Source organism: Helianthus annuus, chromosome 16 (assembly GCF_002127325.2).
Source record: "Helianthus annuus cultivar XRQ/B chromosome 16, HanXRQr2.0-SUNRISE, whole genome shotgun sequence".
NCBI classification, from domain to species: domain Eukaryota; kingdom Viridiplantae; phylum Streptophyta; class Magnoliopsida; order Asterales; family Asteraceae; genus Helianthus; species Helianthus annuus.
In genome coordinates this window covers 35,857,385-35,877,155 of record NC_035448.2, presented here as the reverse complement: position 1 = coordinate 35,877,155, position 19,771 = coordinate 35,857,385, and the positions used below count along the sequence as shown (strand labels likewise).

At 37.2% G+C, this 19,771-nt stretch overlaps 2 protein-coding genes across 4 annotated transcripts; both read right to left on the bottom strand.

Annotated features, from left to right (window-relative positions):
• Nucleotides 1-582: 582 nt before the first annotated feature.
• On the bottom strand, nucleotides 583-4,087 carry LOC110916770 (probable inactive receptor kinase At5g67200). Its single transcript, XM_022161440.2, has 2 exons — nucleotides 2,507-4,087; nucleotides 583-1,377 (listed from the first exon to the last, which is right to left on the bottom strand). Exons 1-2 carry the CDS (start codon nucleotides 3,996-3,998, stop codon nucleotides 794-796), a joined length of 2,076 nt encoding a protein of 691 aa, XP_022017132.1. The 5' UTR covers nucleotides 3,999-4,087; the 3' UTR covers nucleotides 583-793.
• A 970-nt stretch (nucleotides 4,088-5,057) lies between these two features.
• Nucleotides 5,058-8,816, bottom strand: LOC110916771 (glyoxysomal fatty acid beta-oxidation multifunctional protein MFP-a). Of its 3 annotated transcripts, XR_002579983.2 has the most exons (9): nucleotides 8,662-8,816; nucleotides 8,237-8,348; nucleotides 7,961-8,028; nucleotides 7,333-7,847; nucleotides 7,054-7,120; nucleotides 6,445-6,620; nucleotides 6,291-6,356; nucleotides 5,819-5,887; nucleotides 5,066-5,372 (listed from the first exon to the last, which is right to left on the bottom strand). XR_002579983.2 is itself a non-coding variant. In XM_022161441.2 (7 exons), exons 4-7 carry the CDS (start codon nucleotides 6,551-6,553, stop codon nucleotides 5,359-5,361), a joined length of 258 nt encoding a protein of 85 aa, XP_022017133.1. In that variant the 5' UTR covers nucleotides 6,554-6,620; nucleotides 7,054-7,120; nucleotides 7,333-7,847; nucleotides 8,029-8,043; the 3' UTR covers nucleotides 5,058-5,358. The 3 variants fall into 3 exon arrangements, 1 of the variants encoding a protein (XP_022017133.1); XR_004883769.1 differs by lacking the exon at nucleotides 5,819-5,887 and having other exon boundaries at nucleotides 5,064-5,372; XM_022161441.2 differs by lacking the exons at nucleotides 7,961-8,028; nucleotides 8,237-8,348; nucleotides 8,662-8,816 and adding an exon at nucleotides 8,029-8,043 and having other exon boundaries at nucleotides 5,058-5,372.
• Between the last annotated feature and the right edge of the window lie 10,955 nt (nucleotides 8,817-19,771).

Here is a 19,771-nt window from a genome sequence, read left to right as displayed (position 1 = left end):
GTGTTTCAAAACAGGTTTCTTTTATTATATAGTATATATATATATATATATATATATATATATATATATATTAAAAAAAAGCTGATGTGGCTTGGCCACGCCAGCCAAGCCACGCCTACCATACCCCCTTCAAAAGTGGGTTGAAGCCTTGAGTTTTGAAATTACACGTGTCAACCAATGTCCAACCCAAGCCCCACCATATGGTCTAACTATTACACTTTATGCGTTATAAATGCGGCATGAAGTACACTTATAATGCACAAATGTAGGTTGATGTGTAACATTATCGAGGTGAGTTATGAACAAGGTGATAGCCATTAAGGATGATGTAATGATCAACTACTTCAGCTTCATTTAGTAGGTTTTTTTAAATATGTAATGAATTCTAAAGTGAATTCATATATAATGTTTTAATTTAGGTCCAGGTAAGGGTTTTCCTCTTATTTATTTAACTTTTCTAGTTATTTAACTCAACAACTCTAATGATACTAATAAAAAATAATTTGAAGGTTAAGTAAACATAAATTATTAGTTAAGAAGAAAAAAGTAATGATACTATAAAAGAAATATTAGATCAAAATCTAAAATTAGTGAAGGATGAAGATGATCAAACTCTTATCATAAAAATTGTTGAATTTCTTATCGATACCTCACCATAAGTTACAGGAGCCAAACGTTTATCGATCTCCGGACATCTAATTCACGCAAATAACTGATATCGTGCAGCGCGATATCAGTTATTTGCGTGAATTATTAGAGAGCACGATTCGTGCTCTCTAATTCTGTTATTAAACTACATATTTTTTTCCACCACGAGAATTGAACCCTCACTCCTACTTGTTCCAGCAGCTTCCTTAGTAGCATCCTTAATCTCCTGAATCATCTTTAACACTTCCCACATTGTTGGCCTCTGCTCGGGCGAGCTCACTCGACACACAACCGCCACCTCAACCAGCATCATCAACCGGTTGTGGTCCACATCTCCACCATCATTCTCCCTCACTGACCGTACCCAATTCACCATATCATCCGGCCCAAAATGTGGGTGCACGGGTGCAGGCTTCCCGGTTAGGAGCTCAAGCAATATAACCCCGAATGAGTAGACATCGGACTTGGCGGTTGGTTGATGGTTTAACCTGCAAGTTTCGGGTGGCTCGTAGGCCGAAGAATGACAGTCAGGGGGATGTTGGGACAAGGTTGAGAGACAGTAATCCGAGAGGCAGGCCTCGAAATCGGACCCGAGGAGGACGTTTGATGATTTAAGGTTGCCGTGAACAAGCCTCCATGCTTGGTGGATGTAAGAAAGGCCTTGTGCTATGTCTTCGGCTATTTTCAGGCATGATGTCCACTGCATTGGCTTTGCACTTGACGTTGACCCTGCATTCGGTTTAATTAATATATAAAGGTGTTACAAATGAATTAATTTGTATTATCGTGAAACAAAGTGTTGTTGTTTTTAGTTTTATTTTCTAATAAACAATATTTTACCTTAACGTTTTAAGTAGAAACAATATCATGACGGTTGAGGTGTCGACCTTGAACATAGCACCGAGTAGGGTGAGTTTACACGTGAGATTTTTGCCGTTCAAAGAAAAGGTAGAAACTAAAATCAAGTTTTATGGTTTAAAAATTATTTTTATACACATATTTTTGCATTGTTAAGTTGTAATCTTAAAGTAATAATAATATGCAAAATAACTCAATGTAAATGAGTTGTGTGTAACTAATTAATGAACAAAACTCATGTCGTGCTCAATTCATATGCATGACACAATTTCCAGATAAGTGATTTAAACGTAAACCTCAGTAGGGTGAGCAGAAAATCGAAATAACGGAACCGTGATCAAAATAATCGAGAAAGCCGAACTGAAACAAAAACCGACAGTTTGGTTTTTGGATTTTTATATAATAACCGGAAATTTCGGTTCAGTTTCAGATAATTATGTTCAATAACCGAAAAAACCGAACCAAACCGATAAGTTATAATAGTTGGCTCAATCCATATATTTTAAATTTTAGATTATACTTTTTTATTTTTTGAATCTTACATAATTTTGTTTAAAAAACCGAAAAACGAACCAAACCGTTGTAAAAACACGAAATATCGAAACCGAACATTTTTAAAAACAAAAAACCAACATTTCGATTTCAGTTTTAATTTTTCTCAAAACCAAACCAAATCATACACACCCCTAAAACCTACCCCTTCACGGGAGTTGGTCCTTCCCCTTTAAAATGGTAATATTCCTCTCGCACGAGAATACGTTTAGCCACTTTTATTTTATTTGTCGAGATTTGACCCATCAAACACATATCAACCGAATCTACAAACACGACTCGTTAAACCACCCGACACATCAATCAAATCCACGAACCTCACTCGTATAAAGACCCTACCTACGTCAAATCTGCAACATCCGTAAATCTATTGAACGTACAATAAATAAATATAATAACATATAAAAAAACAAAAATAAAGTAAAAAAATAAATATTTTTTTTCTTACCGTGAACCAGAGTAAACAAGCTTCCATTAGCACAGTAATCATAAACCAGAAGCCGTTCATCTCTCGCCTGAAAATAAGCTCTAAGCGGCACCAAATTTGGGTGGCGCAGCCCACCCACCACCTCCATATGTCTCTCAAACATCTCCTTCGTAGTCCCAACCAATCTCCCTACATCTAACCTCTTCACACAAACAATCACCCCGGTTTCCACCTCCGCTTTATACGTAACTCCCAAACACCCTCTCCCCAGCATCTCCGCATTCGCTCTCATCAACTGTTCTACAGTGTAGACCTGTGTTTCGCCACTACAAAACACTAGTTTCCCACTCTTTCCCTTATCTATTCCTTGCTGCAGCTTCCTCACCTTCTCTTCCAGCTCCTCCGTCTCCTCCATCCTCTTCACTAACTCCGCCGCGTCCGCCGCTGCAGCGTCTGTTACCGCCGCCACCTCCATCATGTCACTCGTTGACATGATATCGTTTAGTTTGTTCTTCTTCTTTGAGACTGACATAAGAATACATGTAGTAATTGATGATATTATCACAATTAAGCTAACGGGGATACCGATTATTATTGCTAATCTCTTATGATTTTTATTGTATGAGTTTTTAAAATTCATTGTTTGCCCTAGCAGGACTGCTGGAGGCGGTGGCAGCACTGAAAACGACGGCGTTTTAGTGGAAGATTTGCCGAAAAACGGTGTGATGGAGCTGCATTCGGTACGGACAATCTGACCGCAAAGTCCAGCGTTAGGCGAAAAGGACGACGTGCTGAATTTACTTAAAGTAGGAGTTACTGGAACTGGACCGGTTAAAGCGTTGAACGATACGTTGAAGATGTTGAGATATGTCTGGTTGAGCGGTGGAATTGAACCGATAAGTCGATTAGAATCGAGACGAAGGTAGGTTAATCTGGATAGATTTGTAATATCAACAGGAATGATGCCGGATAAGATGTTGTGTGAGAGATCTAGTGTTCGTAGACGATGAAGAGAGGCGATTGAAGGCGGAATTACGCCGCTAAAGAAGTTGTAGTTTAGAAACAGAATTTTGAGGTTCACAAGTCCGGAGAGGTCAGGAATTGGTCCGGAAAGCGAGTTGTTGTAAAGGCTCAGAACGCGTAATTGGTGGAGACGAGTTAATGTGTCAGGTGCGAAAACGCCAGTCAGACTTAGGTTTTCGAGGAGGAAGCGAACCACAGTACCGTCTGACTGGCAGTGTACTCCCTGCCATTGGCAGGGAGTACTGTTAGCGTTAACGGTATAGTGAAGCTTGTTGTGGATATCGGCTTTTAATACGAATGCTAAAATGGATAAAGCGTCGGTTTCCGGTGGGGAAGCGAGGTTGAATGGGATGTAGGAGAGGAAGAGAATGGTGGTAAGAATGTAGGTTGGTCTCATGTTAAGATAAAAAATGGGACAATTGTTAATGATCAAGTGAAAGGTTTTGGATAACAAATAGCAAAAAGAGCCATTGTGAGTGTGTATAAGCATGTGCTTTAATTTATTGTGTGTAAACTGTAAATGTAAAGTGCATGTTACCTTATAATTGTTAGTAGTTAGAAATGTCTGCTAGTGAATACTTGATGTCAACTGGCTGGTGTACAAGTGGGTGAGGCTGTTAATTAATTCTCAAACTGTAACTGAATGATTTTACATTTGCCTAACTACAAATTAATGGTATTAAAGTTATAATACCAACCGAGTGAATAACTATTAAATACTCTTCATTTTATACAACGTTATGTTATTTTTATATAGCACTCAAACCATTGGTTTGTGTTTCAAACACCCCAAACCGGTTTGGGAACCGGACTGATCTCTCCCTCAAACCGACTTGACGAAAATGGTCCAATGTGGAACTGGTTCAGAACTGCGTTGGTTTTGGGCTGAAACCGCTATCAGTGGGCCGAAACCGCTATCAATGAGGGGCACATGACAAGTTTTAACCAAGTAAATGGATGAGGTTAGTGTTAGGGGCCAAAAGGGTTAGAAAAAAAGACGTTGGGGGCTCAGATGTTAAAAGATTTTTTTTAGCTAAAAGGGTAAAAGTGATATAACCACAGTGGCCAAAATTGTAATTTTCTCTTTTATTTTAAATAGTTTAAGAACCCGCGAGGTTCGCGGATGGACTAAAACACAAATGAATAAGTTTAATTTATTAAACTAATCGTTTGTATTAAATGACCGTTCAAGTAATAATAAATTAGTAAGCTACAATGAGACAAATAATTTAATCTCTAATAATTTTTAAATTTGTGAGGACATTCACTGATAATCCTATATGTAAAAGATATTCTTCATCAATCTCTATAAACACGCAATAACGCCTTTACAACCCACTTAACCTGCGGACCCGTTTGACCCTTTTTCTGGTATCTTATTAATTTACATTACTTCTTTTGTTATAAAAAATTATGAAGTCAAGTATTATGAAATCAATTAGTGTATACACATCATTTATAATATCATCTAACATTCCAGATCACCCGGGTAGCAACCCGGGCTGGAAAATTAAAATTATATTAGTGTATAAATAAAAGTAATGCAAATAAAGTAACATAAGGGGGTGTTATAAAGAACACGATGTTATACATTTAGCCACTACACTATACATTTAGTTTACTTTTGAAAACTATGCGTGACTACTTGGGCTTTATAAAACTTTGGAACATGTTAAAAACATAACTTCACTTGTAAAACTATAATGAAAAAGAATCTTCAATCTACACTTTTAAATACAACTCCTGTTAAGTAAATAAATGATGAAATAAAAAAAAATTATGAAGTCAAGTATTGTGGTTGTGAAGTAGACAATATATAGGAAGTCTGGTTGATTCTTCACCCAAGTCATTCAACCGTTGGGCACTGCAAAAAGGCAAAAAAGTAAGGGTTGTTCAAAAAGCTCGCGGCTCGATCGAAATTGCCTCGTTTGTAAAAGGACCGAGCACGGGCCAAGGTAAGCTCCACTTGGCGGCTCGCTCATTGGGCTCATTTAAATTAAAACCCAAATTTTAATTTTAATACATGTAAATTATAACCCCAAAATTTTATTGTATATAAATTATAAATTCTTTTTGTTTAAAAATTATTTTTTGCAAATATGTTTAGAAATATAAAATTAATTTTCTTTAAAAATGCGACGGGTTGAAGCCATCAAAAAGATATAATTAAAAGATAAGAAAAAAATTCTAATGCAGCTGAAGCCAACATAGCCAACATTTTTTATAAGAAATTCTAATAATAAGTAGTTAACAGTAAAAACCATCAAAAAGATATAATTAAAAGATAAGAAAAAAATTGAAAAAACATACTTTCCATGGTATCCGACAGAATATGAACCGATTCACAACCATGTTTTTCTTCCAGTCCCGTTGTCATGGCTGTAAGCAGTAAATCAACATGAAAAAGTAATAAAGTTTTAGCAAAACTAACGGGTTAACGAAAGGGGGTTAATTCGGGTTATGTTTTATCTTGATTTCAAAATTTGGATAAGAGAAAACCAGTCGAACTGGTTAAACGGGTCAAAAGTCGCATGAAGTCTAATCTTAATGCCTAAAACATAAAAAACTTTTAAATCATCCATTCCAAAAGCTAGATTAATAAGTTTTGTAAACATATTTAACACTATAACTACTTTAAAAAATAGAACAAAAAGTGTTTTGGTCTTCCGGGACAACCCGATCCATACAAAAACTACCATTTTTGGCCTGTGAAGCCACCCATTTTTCCAGTTCTTATTGACACACAAACAAAATGCAATGCAATGCAATGTAATATCCATACCTTTTCCTTCCCGCAGTCCGCCTAATACATTGAGGTCAAAACCACCAGAAAATTTGCCTTTTGCGCCTGCTCCAATCATGTTTAGTAAGAACTTTACATGAGTTACAACGATTAATGATTAAAAAATAATCAAGTAACTGAGGATTGAAATTACCTGTAACAACTATGGCCTTCACGTCGTCCCTTTGTAAGGCTTGATCAAAACTTTCTTTTAAGCTATTTAGTACTGCGGATAAAAAAGGGCCATATAGTTTCAATAACATTAGATGTCCTTGCACTTTGATATTTTTTGCCTCTGTGTAATACTGGTTTGACTTTGACCAGAATTCCCTGCATGGGGTACCATCTGTTAGTATCAGCTGCTAATAGCAATTCAGCCCATTTACTCATGACTGGAGCATTCGGAGTGTGTTAAATCTCTAGCGAGTCATACGGGTAGAAGAAGTAATGTTAGCTAAGAAAAGAAATGTGTCAAAGGGGTTGAACAGGTCAACCAGGTCAATCACCAAGCAAAATGTAATTCTAATGTAAATAACTCCCAAATAATATTTTCAAAAATTATATTATTGTCGAAATAATATAACTTTAGTAATCACTTTGGGACACTAATTACTTATAGATAAATAAATAAAACTTGCCAAAAAATGTGCACAGTTGCCTGCCCTGTACTCTTTTTCTTACGTGTTACCCAACCCGACCATTTTACCGGATATACATTCAAGCTTGACTACAATTCCACTGGATGATAAAAAGAAAAGCTAACCTGAGGCTGCTATGTATATAAGCATAACACCATCGGGAGGAAGCCCGTCACACATTATAGCCATAACCTGCAAATACAGAAAAGTAAATATTAAGAATAATCTTTTAATACATTTTCACATAATTTGTAAGTACTTTATCCACGTTGAAAGGTTTTTATTACCCAGTAACCTTCATTCGAACCACCACACACATTTCTCACATGTTTCAAACAGATTATATTATTTTTAATCCCTTCCAGAATATATAGCTAAAACAATGTTAAGAAATTTATACTCACGGATAATAGGTGTGTTACAGATGGTCGATAAAGAAGAGCTTTTTTAGGATTTGGAGGCAAAGATGGATCCATCATATCTGCCACCAAATTTATATCAATTAATCCAGAAGAATAAGACTGATTAGTCAACCCAGCATTCCATCAAAATCAGGTCTTTCGCGTCTGGAATCTGGTTAGATTTGCTTGCAATTTCAGTAAAAGATTGGTTATTCTTATCATTAGTCGGATTGTTGACCATTCGATTGCAAGGAGAGAGCCATTTAGCTTTAACATAATCGGCTCTTCACCAAGGGGACAGAGGCATTCCTTTCTTCTTTAAGCTCTATTTTGCAGCATCAGAAACTATGTTGAGGATATTCTGTCGACGATCGGGTCATATCACAGTTATATGAGGAAGCATTTAAAGAACGGCTCTATAGCTTTTTGTGGATCTTGCAATTTCAAACTCTGATGTGAATCTATGTCCACAATCACACGGTCTCCTTCTAGCATAGCATCAATATACTAATACTTCCCTGTTCATATACAATCCACAAAATATTATTACATAAACCTATGTCCATCACTGCCACACATATATAAACATGAAGTTTAAAAAATGGGAAATGTAAGAGGGTGCACGTATAACCTAAAAATCCCAATTGACATCCATAGCGATCCGCTGCATCCTTGATGTGTGTCTGATGTGCGTCTAACCTAAAAATCCCAATTTTATTGTTTCCACTGTTAGGGAAGATTCAATACCATATAAATGCACAACTTCAATATATGACAAAAGTTTCTTCTAAGAAAAGACTTCCCAAACAAACCCATATACAAAATGACAAATCTGACTCTAAGCGAACTAACATGTAATCACCGACAACCAAGAGAACATTGAGTTAAAATTAGGTTAACAATATACCTTCTTCGATTTTTATGGTTGTTCTTCCGATTTTTCAACCACTTTGGTCAACGAAAAACTTAGGGTTTTGGATCTCAATGGTCGTCGATTGAGTGGCCAGAGGTACCGATTCCTTCAAAAGATATAATCAACATATATAAGATTAAAACTCAGAAAACAAACAACAAAATAAGATTATAATTATATTATAATATAAAAAACAAAGAAAAGATCTATTATACATGAACAATATAAACATGATTTGGTATACGATTAACAAAGATTGATTAGATTAACAATAAACAACATATAATGAATGAACGAAACAACATAACTACGATATCACTTATGAATCGATGAAGAACGAAAGAAGCATATTTGTGATTTAGGGTTTGAGAAAAGTAAGATTCTGATCTGTGGCCGTGTGGGAAAGATAAAAAACATACCAGTCGTTGAGAATGATGCGAAGAACATACGAAGATTATTGAAGACGACCGTATAGGAGCCTAGTTAGGGTTTCAGAGAAGATGGAGAGGTTGTAGTTAGGGTTTGAGAGAGGATGGGATAACTCATGACGAAGATCTGATGAATAGAGTATATATTGGATCCATTTAAAATGTGATCGGGTTATCCTTATGATTTCGGATCCCGCGTACAAATATTAGTAGGCAAGTAAGAGATTGGCGCTCAAAGAGTTTGAGGGAATGGTTTTAGAGTGCCAGGTGGCAATAAGTGGGATAAGAATGTGCCAAGTGGCACCAAAATGTTTTGTTTTAATATAGATAATAGATTATGATTGATAGCATACAAACTAAGGGTGCGGTTCGGCTACAGAGTCCATTTTTCCTACAAAGTGTACAAAGTCATAAAACACCGCAATTTTAGCCATAAAACACACTCAAAACCTACAAATAACAGAGTCAATATCACTAAAACAATATCTAAACCCTAACAATCTATAAAAACTTCAAACACACAATCGTAGAAGTATGAATATAAAACACAACATGATAATCAACATAAAACACGCTAATGTTAGTCTTTCGATAATCAAAGCCTTATCATTCAAAACACAACACAAAACCAATATGGCATTTTAGTAATCTTAACGTTGTTATTTGTGGGTTTTAAGTGTATTTTATTGTTGACATTATGGTATTTTATGACTTTTTACACTTTGTAGGAAAAATGGACTTTGTAGCCAACTTCCACCCTACAAACTAAAATAATTGTTACGAATTTATAGTAGTAGATATATAGAAGTTGAGCAGATAAACTATAGGTGAAAGTTGATGTTTTCTACATGTTGAAATGCAAAACCGGACCTGATTGCGTTACAGTGACTTTTATTTCTGTATGTAACCTACGTATACAACATTCTAACTCTCGGAATCTTTACAAGAAATGGCATATAATACAATGAGATGATGCATGATGATTGGTTTATACTAAAACCACCTTTAAAGTTGAAGGAAATTTTAGTCAGCAATGAGAAAACACATAAAACACCCTTTTGAATGAGTGAAAAAGCTACTAAATTCGAACTCGCAACACATTGCCTTCCACCACCATAAACTCTATCAAAGTCCCTGTAAATTAAGCAAAACCCACAAATTTATTAACAAAACTATAATTAAAAACAAATGAAATAAACCTAAAAATACCTACTGTAGACCGGTTTGGCAGGTTCATGATCCACTTGACCATTGATCGTTTTCCATCTTGTGGTTCCATCTCAACCATTAAAATCTCCAATCACTTATGCTTCCCTGCTCATTTGTAAAGCAAACCAATAAATTAGAATCTTGAACATATAAAATACTCAGCAAGTGAAGAAAAGCATATGGAAACGCGTCACGTTGAAACACTTTTTTCAAAGCATTTTAGGTTTTTTTTGGAACAACTTGAATTACACCAAATCCGCCTTCGTCGGGTTTGAACCCTTGACCTTAAGGTACTCGAACTAACTAACGCAAAATACTTAAAGTACTCGAACTAACTAACGCAACCAAACGAACATCCGACACGCGAAACGGGAATCACTCGTACGAAAGTAGACCCTTCGTACGAAGGCACAGGGCTTCGTACAAAGGTACAGGGCTTCGTAAGAAGGCACCTGGCTTCGTACGAAGGCACCCTTCGTACAGAACCCAACGCGCCCAACACCTCATCTCTATAAATACCTAGCTCACTCTCACTTTCACAACTTGCCGCCATTCTCTCAAGAACACTCCCTACCTTCTTTCTCTCTGCATTCCAAGTACGCAGGCACTATTTTTTTACAAGTGTCACAACGATTTTTCATGAGTTTATCTCCGATTTCATCTAAAACTTCTCTATTTTACGAAAACCTTCATCTTTTTCATCAAAACTTCTGATTTTGCTATGGATCTACACTTAAACGAGTGTATCGGGCTTAGCTTTGGCTTCCCAAGATAGAGATCTGAATATCTTGCACTCACCAAGTGTTTAATCTAAAGAAAAACTCTTTTAAACTCGATTTTTACACTAAAACGGACCAAAACCGACATATGTCTCGTTCACTGAGTAATGGGACGAAGCGGCGTCGAAACCGTCATGAAAAGGACTCGAAAATACATCCGATTCAGGCGAAAACGCATTTCCGAATGCATGAAGACGCTGAACAGCCACTTGTGCGAAGCCAGACTGGCTTGTACGAAGCACCGGCTTCGTATGAAGGCACTCTTCGTACAACCCAGCCCAGTTCCCCGCATGTAACTCAAACGCTCAAAAGACGTCTCTGGCTCTAGGTTTAATCAATAGCTTAAGGCTGGAGGGATGAACACTTGACTTCTCGAAGAAAGACGCGAAGAACACTCGATTTTGGACACGGAAACAAACACTTGTACGAAGCATGCCTTCGTACGAAGGCATGCCTTCGTACGAAGACACTGGCTTCGTACGAGGAATCTGTTTTCCACTTGACACTCCAACTCAACCGTTTCAGCACTTTGGAAGACTTATGCACTTTTGTTCCCGTACGCAGGCTGATCCGGCGCTCCCTCCACTCCTTTCCAGACCGTGTTTAACTGTTAAGAACGCACTGTGAGTATACTCGACCCCTTTTTCACTTAACGCACTTTTAGGTGTTACATACGTTCTCTATCAAAACACGACGCACACAACGCTTAAACTCTTTTATAAATGCTAACCGCTCTCGCATGTTATACGTGAATAGTTGAATGGTTGTTTGCTATGTTTACACAGTGATGACTTGCCCTACCACCCTTAGCAATGATAGTACTATAGTTTGGACTCATCACCTATTTACTCAGGGGTTGTTAAGGTTTTCTTACGTGCGTGCTCACTGCGGTGAACACGTATCGCGCATACCCTACCACGCAGTCATGTTGGTTAGCTTGTGTCATTGTCGATAGCTTACTTGATTCGCCCATTTACGTGTTACATGTTGGTTATGCGTAAACGCTTTATTACTATACTTATGCAAACTTGTGTACTCACCTTTACATTATTGTATTGACTTTTATTTTAACGTATGTGACAGGATGATGGATTTACTGCTGGAAATGGTTTAGGAACTCTAGAAACCCGCCTAAACTAAATTGCAAGTTTTGTTATGTCGCGTTTTGTTGCTTGAGAAACTACTGAATTTGGTTTCGTTTTTGTGAGAATATATGTTTGATTGTATGGGAAATTGAACCTTATTAAATATTGTCACAATTAGTCGTTATGGATTCTCTCGAGCAACCTATTCGCATCATGCCACATCCCGATGATTCCGCCATCGGTTGGGGTGTGACAGTTGCGTGGTTCATTCCGTGTGAAATTATATAATTTAGACATTTAGTTATGAAAAGCTTTATAGCATCTAATTTTTACAAAAGTGATTGGATTAGTAGTAATATCTCTTAATAAAATTTCATTACTTTGATAATTTTACTTTCTTACAAATCATCATGATGTGGTTTTTCTATAGAAGAGTTGAGGCAACATATACGAACATACTGGATATCTAGGAGGAGCTTGCTTGCTATCCTTAAGAGACATAATGCATCCATGTCTTCGATATTTGGCCAAAATTCGCAACCACCGAACAAAACACTAAATATCATACATTCATTAGCATGACACAAAGATCAAAAAATATAGTTTGAATGCATATAATGGAATTTAAGTTAGATATCTTTCCTAAAAATGGAAAACATACCTTTAACTAAGCTGTTCATTCACCACGCTGCACATATAAGAACATCATATACATATTACAAAATATTGGCCGGTTCTAAAATATTAATCGATTTGATTCATCACCAACGCATATGAATCCATTAATTAAGAATAAAAAATGATTTAGTGATCAAATAAACGACCCAATAATAAGACAAAACACATGTAGTTTTTTGTTTATGTAAGTTGCATCATTTTACTTATGCAAATTATAAGAATAAAATTACTATACGGCTATTATTATCATTATAGCATATAAAAAAAATAGTTTCATCAATAGCTCTTTGGTTTCATGAATTCTTCCATCTGCCAAAGCATTTAGCAATAAGTAATAGCCTTCCATTGTTTTACCTTGGCCTTTACTAAACACCCATTGGGTTACCTTTAATCAGTGGGGTTGAGAAACTAATTTGAGATAACGATAAAGAGTAAAAGAAAAACGTAAAAGATTGTAACTTTTTACCTGAATTATTCGGGTCTACATATTCACACACCCAACTGCCTATTTCCACACCCTTCAAGACGCCTTGTATAGGCCTATACGAGGTGTCTAGGGTTACTTGATCCGACCAACCATTGAACCTCGTACAACGTCAGATCAGTCACATCAGACGGGACATCTAGGCCTGTATGAGGAAGCAATACGAAGGTACCAAGACGCCTCGTATAGCCCTATACGAGGCGTCTTGAAGACTGATGTGACTATGTGTCTGGCATGCGACATAAAGCAATATAGGGCGTCTAGGGCTATACGAGGCGTCTCTGTTTCATATAAACAGGAACTCACAGTGCATTGTTCATCCACCCGAGCATTCCTTCTATTTCTTCCATTTCTTCGAAATATATTTTCTTGTTTGCATTCGTGTTCTTGTCACTGTGAAGTGTTGAAATGCCATCATACTGGGACGGCAACTATGTCTTTGGACAGTATTCTAGCGACGCATGGGTGCCCGAAAACGTTCCGGTAACAGTTATTAGCTTAACTGTTTTAATTACTTGTAGTTTTAGTTAATTATTTACTAATGATGATACCGTTTTTTGGAGGAGTCTGGCGTTCCCAATTCTAATGAGCAAGAGGAGGTGGTGTCTAGTGCACAAGGAAAACAAAACAGATCGTTTCTAGATCTGAACACGCATCCCCCTGTTGATGAAACTACCGGTAGTAGATGACTCATACCATGCTGGCCAACCAAGTTATCCGGCGCAAGAAGGGTATCCGGATTATGGATACGGGTGTGAATATTCTTACGTGCAACAACATTATCCTGATGGATATGGAGGAGACAGTGGTCATCAGCAATTCCTTTCCCCGAGCAGTCCTTACGTTCAAAAAAACTATCCGGACGTTGGAGGATATGGTGGATATGGTGGTGAGGCACCCCCCATCCCGGACAATCCGTACTTAAAAAAGCAGGTATCAATTTTATTTTGTTACGTTAGATAGATTAATTGTTGTTGTTGTTGTTGTTGTTGTTATTATTATTATTATTATTATTATTATTATTATTGTTATTAATATTGTTATTATTGTCGATGTTACATGTTTTCAACTCTCCAGATGAACTAAAGAAATGGATACAAGAAATGGCAAACGCGGATGGTTTCGTTATTGTCACCCGTCGATCAAAGAAAATCGGGGAAAGAACCGGGAGGGTATGGCTTGAATGTGACTGTGGTGGTGAGCACCACACTACAGCAACACTTAGAAAAGCCGGAAGCAAAAAAAACCGGTTGCCCGTTTTACCTCCTGGCTGTGCGAGACCATCCGTAAGAAACCTGGGAGATAAAAGAGGGAAAAAATGAACATAACTACGAACTTTGTGAGGACCTGTCGGCCCACGCGTTTGTGCGAAGGTTACTCCAAGTGAAAAGAAACTGATCGAGCAGCTGACAGCTCAAAACATGGAGCCGCGCAAAATTTTTCAAACGATTAGGAAGCAGGACCCCGATAGGTTTCATGTTTAGAAAGACGTTCAAAACGTTGTGGGGAAGATTAGAGCTGAACAAAGAGACGAATTGACTCCCATGCAGTCACGAGAAAACATGCTGATAAACAACGAATTTATTTACGAGACACGGGAGGAACCCGGAACAGAGGTCGTAACAGAGATCTTCTTTCTTCATCAGTACTCGAGTGAAATGTGGCGTGCATTTCCCCACGTCTTGCTGATCGATTCGACGTATAAGACAAACATATACAATATGCCATTTGTCTAGATTGTTGGTATGACGCCTACCAACCATTCGTTTTGTATCGCGCATGCCGTTATCTGTAAAGAACGGAGTGATAACTTTGTGTGGGTGCTTGAGAGGATCAAGTCAATGTTGGATGAATGTATGGAGCCACGTACATTTATTACAGTAATTATTGTGATTACGTGTATTGTTTATTAATTTCTGTTTCTGTATTTCGCTAACACTATCTGCAGGTATATGCACCATATGCTCGCTACTTCTATTACATGTCGCGGCTACAGCCGTGAGTGGTGTACGACCACATAACTTTTTTTCTTTTATTGTTTGTTGTACAGGAGGCCATGCGCACTAGCACACGGTCTAGCCCAGTACTTCGCCTCCGCCCATCACCGGCAAGAGCGCTGATTTTTGTATAGCGGCGCGTACGTGATCGTCATTGCCCGTTCATTGGGCCTCGTACCGGAGCAGGACCCACTTTTACGGGCGCCCGTCATGCCGACGCGGATGGGTTTTCAGTCGTTGTGGGGGATGGGACTGATTAAGAGGTTCGACATCATAGGCGTGCGGTTTAAAAACCGCGCAGGGGGCTTATGGATAGCGCAGGACCTACAAGAGCAATTCGATCTCGTCTATCCTCCGCCAGATCCTGCTGCAGTGCTCGTGCCGGACCCTCCAGTGAATTTAGACGGTCCAGCGATGCCACAGCCACCACCACCTCCTGGGGCCCCTTAGTTTCCCCTCACGTTATTCTAGGTCATGCCCCGAGAGCTGCAGTACATCCGGAGATACGAGCCGAGCTTGACAAGCTCAACGATTTGATAGGTTGGTTGGTTCGGGCCGAGCAGGATAGACGAGAGAGATAGAGGGGTTACCCCCGATACCGCTCCAACCACCTCAAGCACCACATCAGCAGCAGCAGCCGCAGCAGCCAGATCTAGATTCGGATCATGAGGCATAGACCAGTTGTAGTTTTTATTTTTGTTATGGATGTACAAACTTATCTTGTATATTTTTGTTATGGATGTACAAAAGTTATCTTATATATGTCATATCTACGTTTGTTTTTAGTTATTCGTTTACTTAATGATTGTTGTCTTAAATTGATATAATACGGAAACAATATATGTTTTGAATATAATACGGAAACAATATTTAAACGAGATAAAATTTTAATCGGAAGAATAATATTTAAAAAAGTAAAATGTTAAAAACAATATAATATTTAATCTATCGAATATATTTAAAGAGTCGATTTTGAAAACAGTAAAATTTTTTATAGTGTAAAAAATAAAACTTTTTTTTAAAACACAAAAATTTTCACTAAAAAAAGACCTCAAAAAACTATCAAAATACCCCACCAAAACACCCTTTCTTTCAACCAAAAAAACACCCAACACTTGGACCCCTCGTATAGGCCTATACGAGGTGTCTAAGGTTTCTTAAACTTTGTGCCTGACATTCTCTAAAGACCCCCTTGAATTCTGTGCCTAGACGCCTCGTATAAAAAAAAATACGAGGTACGAGGCGTCTAGGGCACCAAAAGTGTGGAAATAGGCAGCGAGGGTATCCGAATAGTTTTAGCCTCATTATTTCCACTCCTTCTCATGTTCAAGTGTTTTTAAAGCCTTTTTCACAGTGATTTAAGAAAAAATTCAAATCCTGTGCAATGAAAGAATCAAGAGCCCCGTAGACTTCCTCATTGACATTCGATAATCCCATTATCTGACATGTAATGAAACGTCTTTGAGAGATTCATCCCAACAATTACATCAAACGATTTAAGAATTGACATATATTACAAAAAGAGAGATTCAGTGTCGGAACTTTACCTGGATGAGAGGCTTTGGGGGATCAATTTAGGGTTCACTTGCCAAGGAAAAGGTGACATAGGCATTGCGAATGAATGGTTCACCGATTTCAGTAAGGAATCTTCCCCCACCTGCAAATCTTCATATCAAATAATTTGTTCGTAATACCGCAAAAATCAGGACCCAGGATGAGAAGCCTTCTTTAAGAATTTAAGTAAAAGAAAGATTCAAGATGAGAGCAATGATATTTGGCGACGATGATGGCTCTAGGGTTTCAGAACGAAGTTCAACTATGGGTAGAGTGGAAAAGGGGAGATGAATTAAAGGGTCCGTTTTGTAAAATCGGGTCAACAATGAAAAACGGATCACTATGTTTATCCGTTTCTTAACTGAGCGGGAAAAGTAATGTGAGACGTACTTAGAGATTGACACGTGTCTCCAAATGGTTTACTTTATTATATAGATAGAAGATTACTTTATCAGAATTGCGCTAAAATAAGAACCACCTCGAGTTGTAAGAATCGTGAGAACTTTTTGATCCGGCCGAGGTGGACCAAATTTTTTTTTATAAACGTAGATGCGTGTATTATAAACATATTTGTAAAAAAAAATTCAAAAAAAAATGTCGTGTGTGTAGTTTTGAGCACCACAAGTTTGTGTTTACGGTACCCGTAAATTTTCCGGTTAGATTTACGGTACCCGTAAACACAAACTTGTGGTGCTCAAAACTACACACACGACATTTTTTTTTTTTTGAATTTTTTTAACAAATGTGTTTATAATACACGCAACTACGTTTATGAAAAAAAAATTTGGTCCACCTCGCCCCGCACGGTGTAGTTCTCACGGTTCTTACAACTCGAGGTGGTTCTCATTTTAGCGGTCCCCTACTTTATCATATGTTTATATATACAGTTTTTTGTTGGTTGCAAATGACCATGATCTAAAATGATAGAACCTATCGAAATAATCTATTATGATGCGTTTATAGTCATGTTGAAGGTTGATGATCGAACAAGTGGTAAAGTCATGAATTCATGAAAGTGTTGATTTGGAAGTCCCAAGAGTACATCGTGGTCGCTAGTGGTAAGTGATATTCATGTATACAACAACTAAAAGGTTTGAAGATTAATTTATGCTAAGTAGAGATGTGTGTTTATCTTTTAAAACTTCTAAGAATTGATGTTAAAAATTTGTTGACTTGCAAATATACTAATTTTTTTTCAATATATTCTATCAACTCTCTAAATGGAAATTAAATCGAAATAGAAGGTAAACAGGCAGGCAGCAAGCTGCGCCGCTATATTTTTTTGAATAGCAAAACTAAGTCTTCTAAATCGCAAAGCAGCAACTAAAAGTGATGAATGCAAATGAAGAAAATGTTAGCATTATAAATAAGTTTGTATTACTATGGTCTTTGGCCCGTAGCTCGGCTATATAATATGTATCTTTTTTTTTTATTTATAACTTGAGCTTTTCTATTGGATAAACCCTACTTGTTTTTCCTAAGTAGATATGTTTGTCTTTCATTAGAAAAGTCATGTGGGCTTCAACTTAAATACTAAGGTGATGCATTAGTTAAATATGTGGGCTGGGATTAAAAGAAGATTATCCCACAAGAAACTGGGATATACACTTGGGCTTTGATACGGCAGTTTAGGTTGAAGTTTTGGTTGGCAGCCTTGCTGCCCTATTGGCGGCATGCACGTGAGTCCAGCAGACCCAAGAAATAAGAAACTATAATGTTGCCTTGGTCAACGCCAGAAAAGTTCGAAAACAAGGAAAGTTTTGTTAATTCTTTTTCATAAAGAATCTTACAATGACAATATTCAATTTCTTTACAGTTGTGATTGGTTAATTCATCCGTGATCAATCTCAGTTTTTGCGCACCGCAACGCGGGCGTGGTTATATTGCTAGTTACATCTTTATTAGAAAAGTATCAATAAAGAAAAAAACACATGTTTTCTTTCTAGCGAAGTGTACAACAATTTTAAGATGGCACAGTGAGTTGTAGATGGATGATAAGTAAATATACTGAAATAAGCACAAGGGTTATTGTATTTTATCACTTCCAACTATTGAAAATTAGCCGTTGCCACTCCTAACTATCAATTTGACTCTCACAACTCCCAACTTCACACTTTGTGTGTTGTGTCACCCTGATTGAGTGGTTTTTGACTCCCTTTTTTGTCTTTTAGGAACAGATTCACCTGCAATTAGGGCTGCAAACGAACCGAACAAACACGAGCAAGACCTTGTTCGTGTTCGTTTGTTAAGAGATATATGTGTTCGCGAACCGTTCATGAACACTTATCGAATGAGATTTTATGTTCATGTTCGTTTGTTAAGGAAATGAACTTGTTTGTGTTCGTTTGTGTTTGTTTGTTAATTTTAGTCAATGAACAAAAACTAATGTTGATGAACACAAATGAGCACAAACTAATGTTCATGCACACAAATGGAAACAAACAAACACAAACAAACATTCATGAACAAAATATATAATATACTAACACTTATTAGATATTTAATTTGTCGGAATTTTGAACTGTTTAAATAAAATATTAAAACTAAAAACACTAATGAATTATCGAACACAAACGAACATGTTACCGAACGTTCACGAACATAAACGAACGAACGCATCCTTTGTTCATGTTCTGTCACACCCCAACCGATGGCGGAAACATCGGGATGAGACGAAGTGTGTATAGATTGCTAGAGACGTCATAACACTATGTGACAATATTTAATTAAATTCAAATTTCATTTCAAAACTAAATGTCATACAAAATTCAAAAGGAAATAACAACATTGTTTCAACAAATAACGTAACAAACAAAAGATAGATAAATCTAGGTGTGTATCTAGTCCACCCTAAACTTGTTTCATCAATCATCCATACTTCATTAATCAACCTGCAACATGTATTAAAATAGAGTTTCAATGCAAAGGCAATGAGCGAGTATACAAGTTTGTTTACATAGCATAATAGAATAAAAGACTCAAATCCAACATGAACATAATAAAATAGTTTCGGCCATGCTAGTTCACGCAGTCCAAGTGATAGCCCAAGTTTCCATTGCGTTAAAGTGCCTGTCCCAAAGTTTCACGGGAGGTTAACATGTCTCATCCTAACAATACCCCTCGACTACAAATGGGGGAGGTGCATTACCCCTATAGCGCTACTATTGTTAAGGCGAAACTACACACAGGGATTAAACGTTCACATAGCACAAAATAGTCTCAAGTATCACAAGTTTCATGTTTCATGTTTAAATGGATAGAGCATGTTTCAAATAAGTTTCAAGTGTCACGTGTTTGAATATAGAATACATGTTG

Coding starts and splice junctions, on each gene's coding strand:
- LOC110916770 (XM_022161440.2), bottom strand. CDS start 3,998: ATGCTTATACACACTCACAATGGCTCTTTTTGCTATTTGTTATCCAAA. Junction 1,378..2,506: donor CTTGTTTACTCTGGTTCACG/GTAAGAAAAAAA, acceptor AACCGAATGCAG/GGTCAACGTCAAGTGCAAAG.
- LOC110916771 (XM_022161441.2), bottom strand. CDS start 6,553: ATGTTATTGAAACTATATGGCCCTTTTTTATCCGCAGTACTAAATAGC. Junction 6,357..6,444: donor GAAGGCCATAGTTGTTACAG/GTAATTTCAATC, acceptor TGATTGGAGCAG/GCGCAAAAGGCAAATTTTCT. Junction 5,888..6,290: donor CGGACTGCGGGAAGGAAAAG/GTATGGATATTA, acceptor TACTGCTTACAG/CCATGACAACGGGACTGGAA.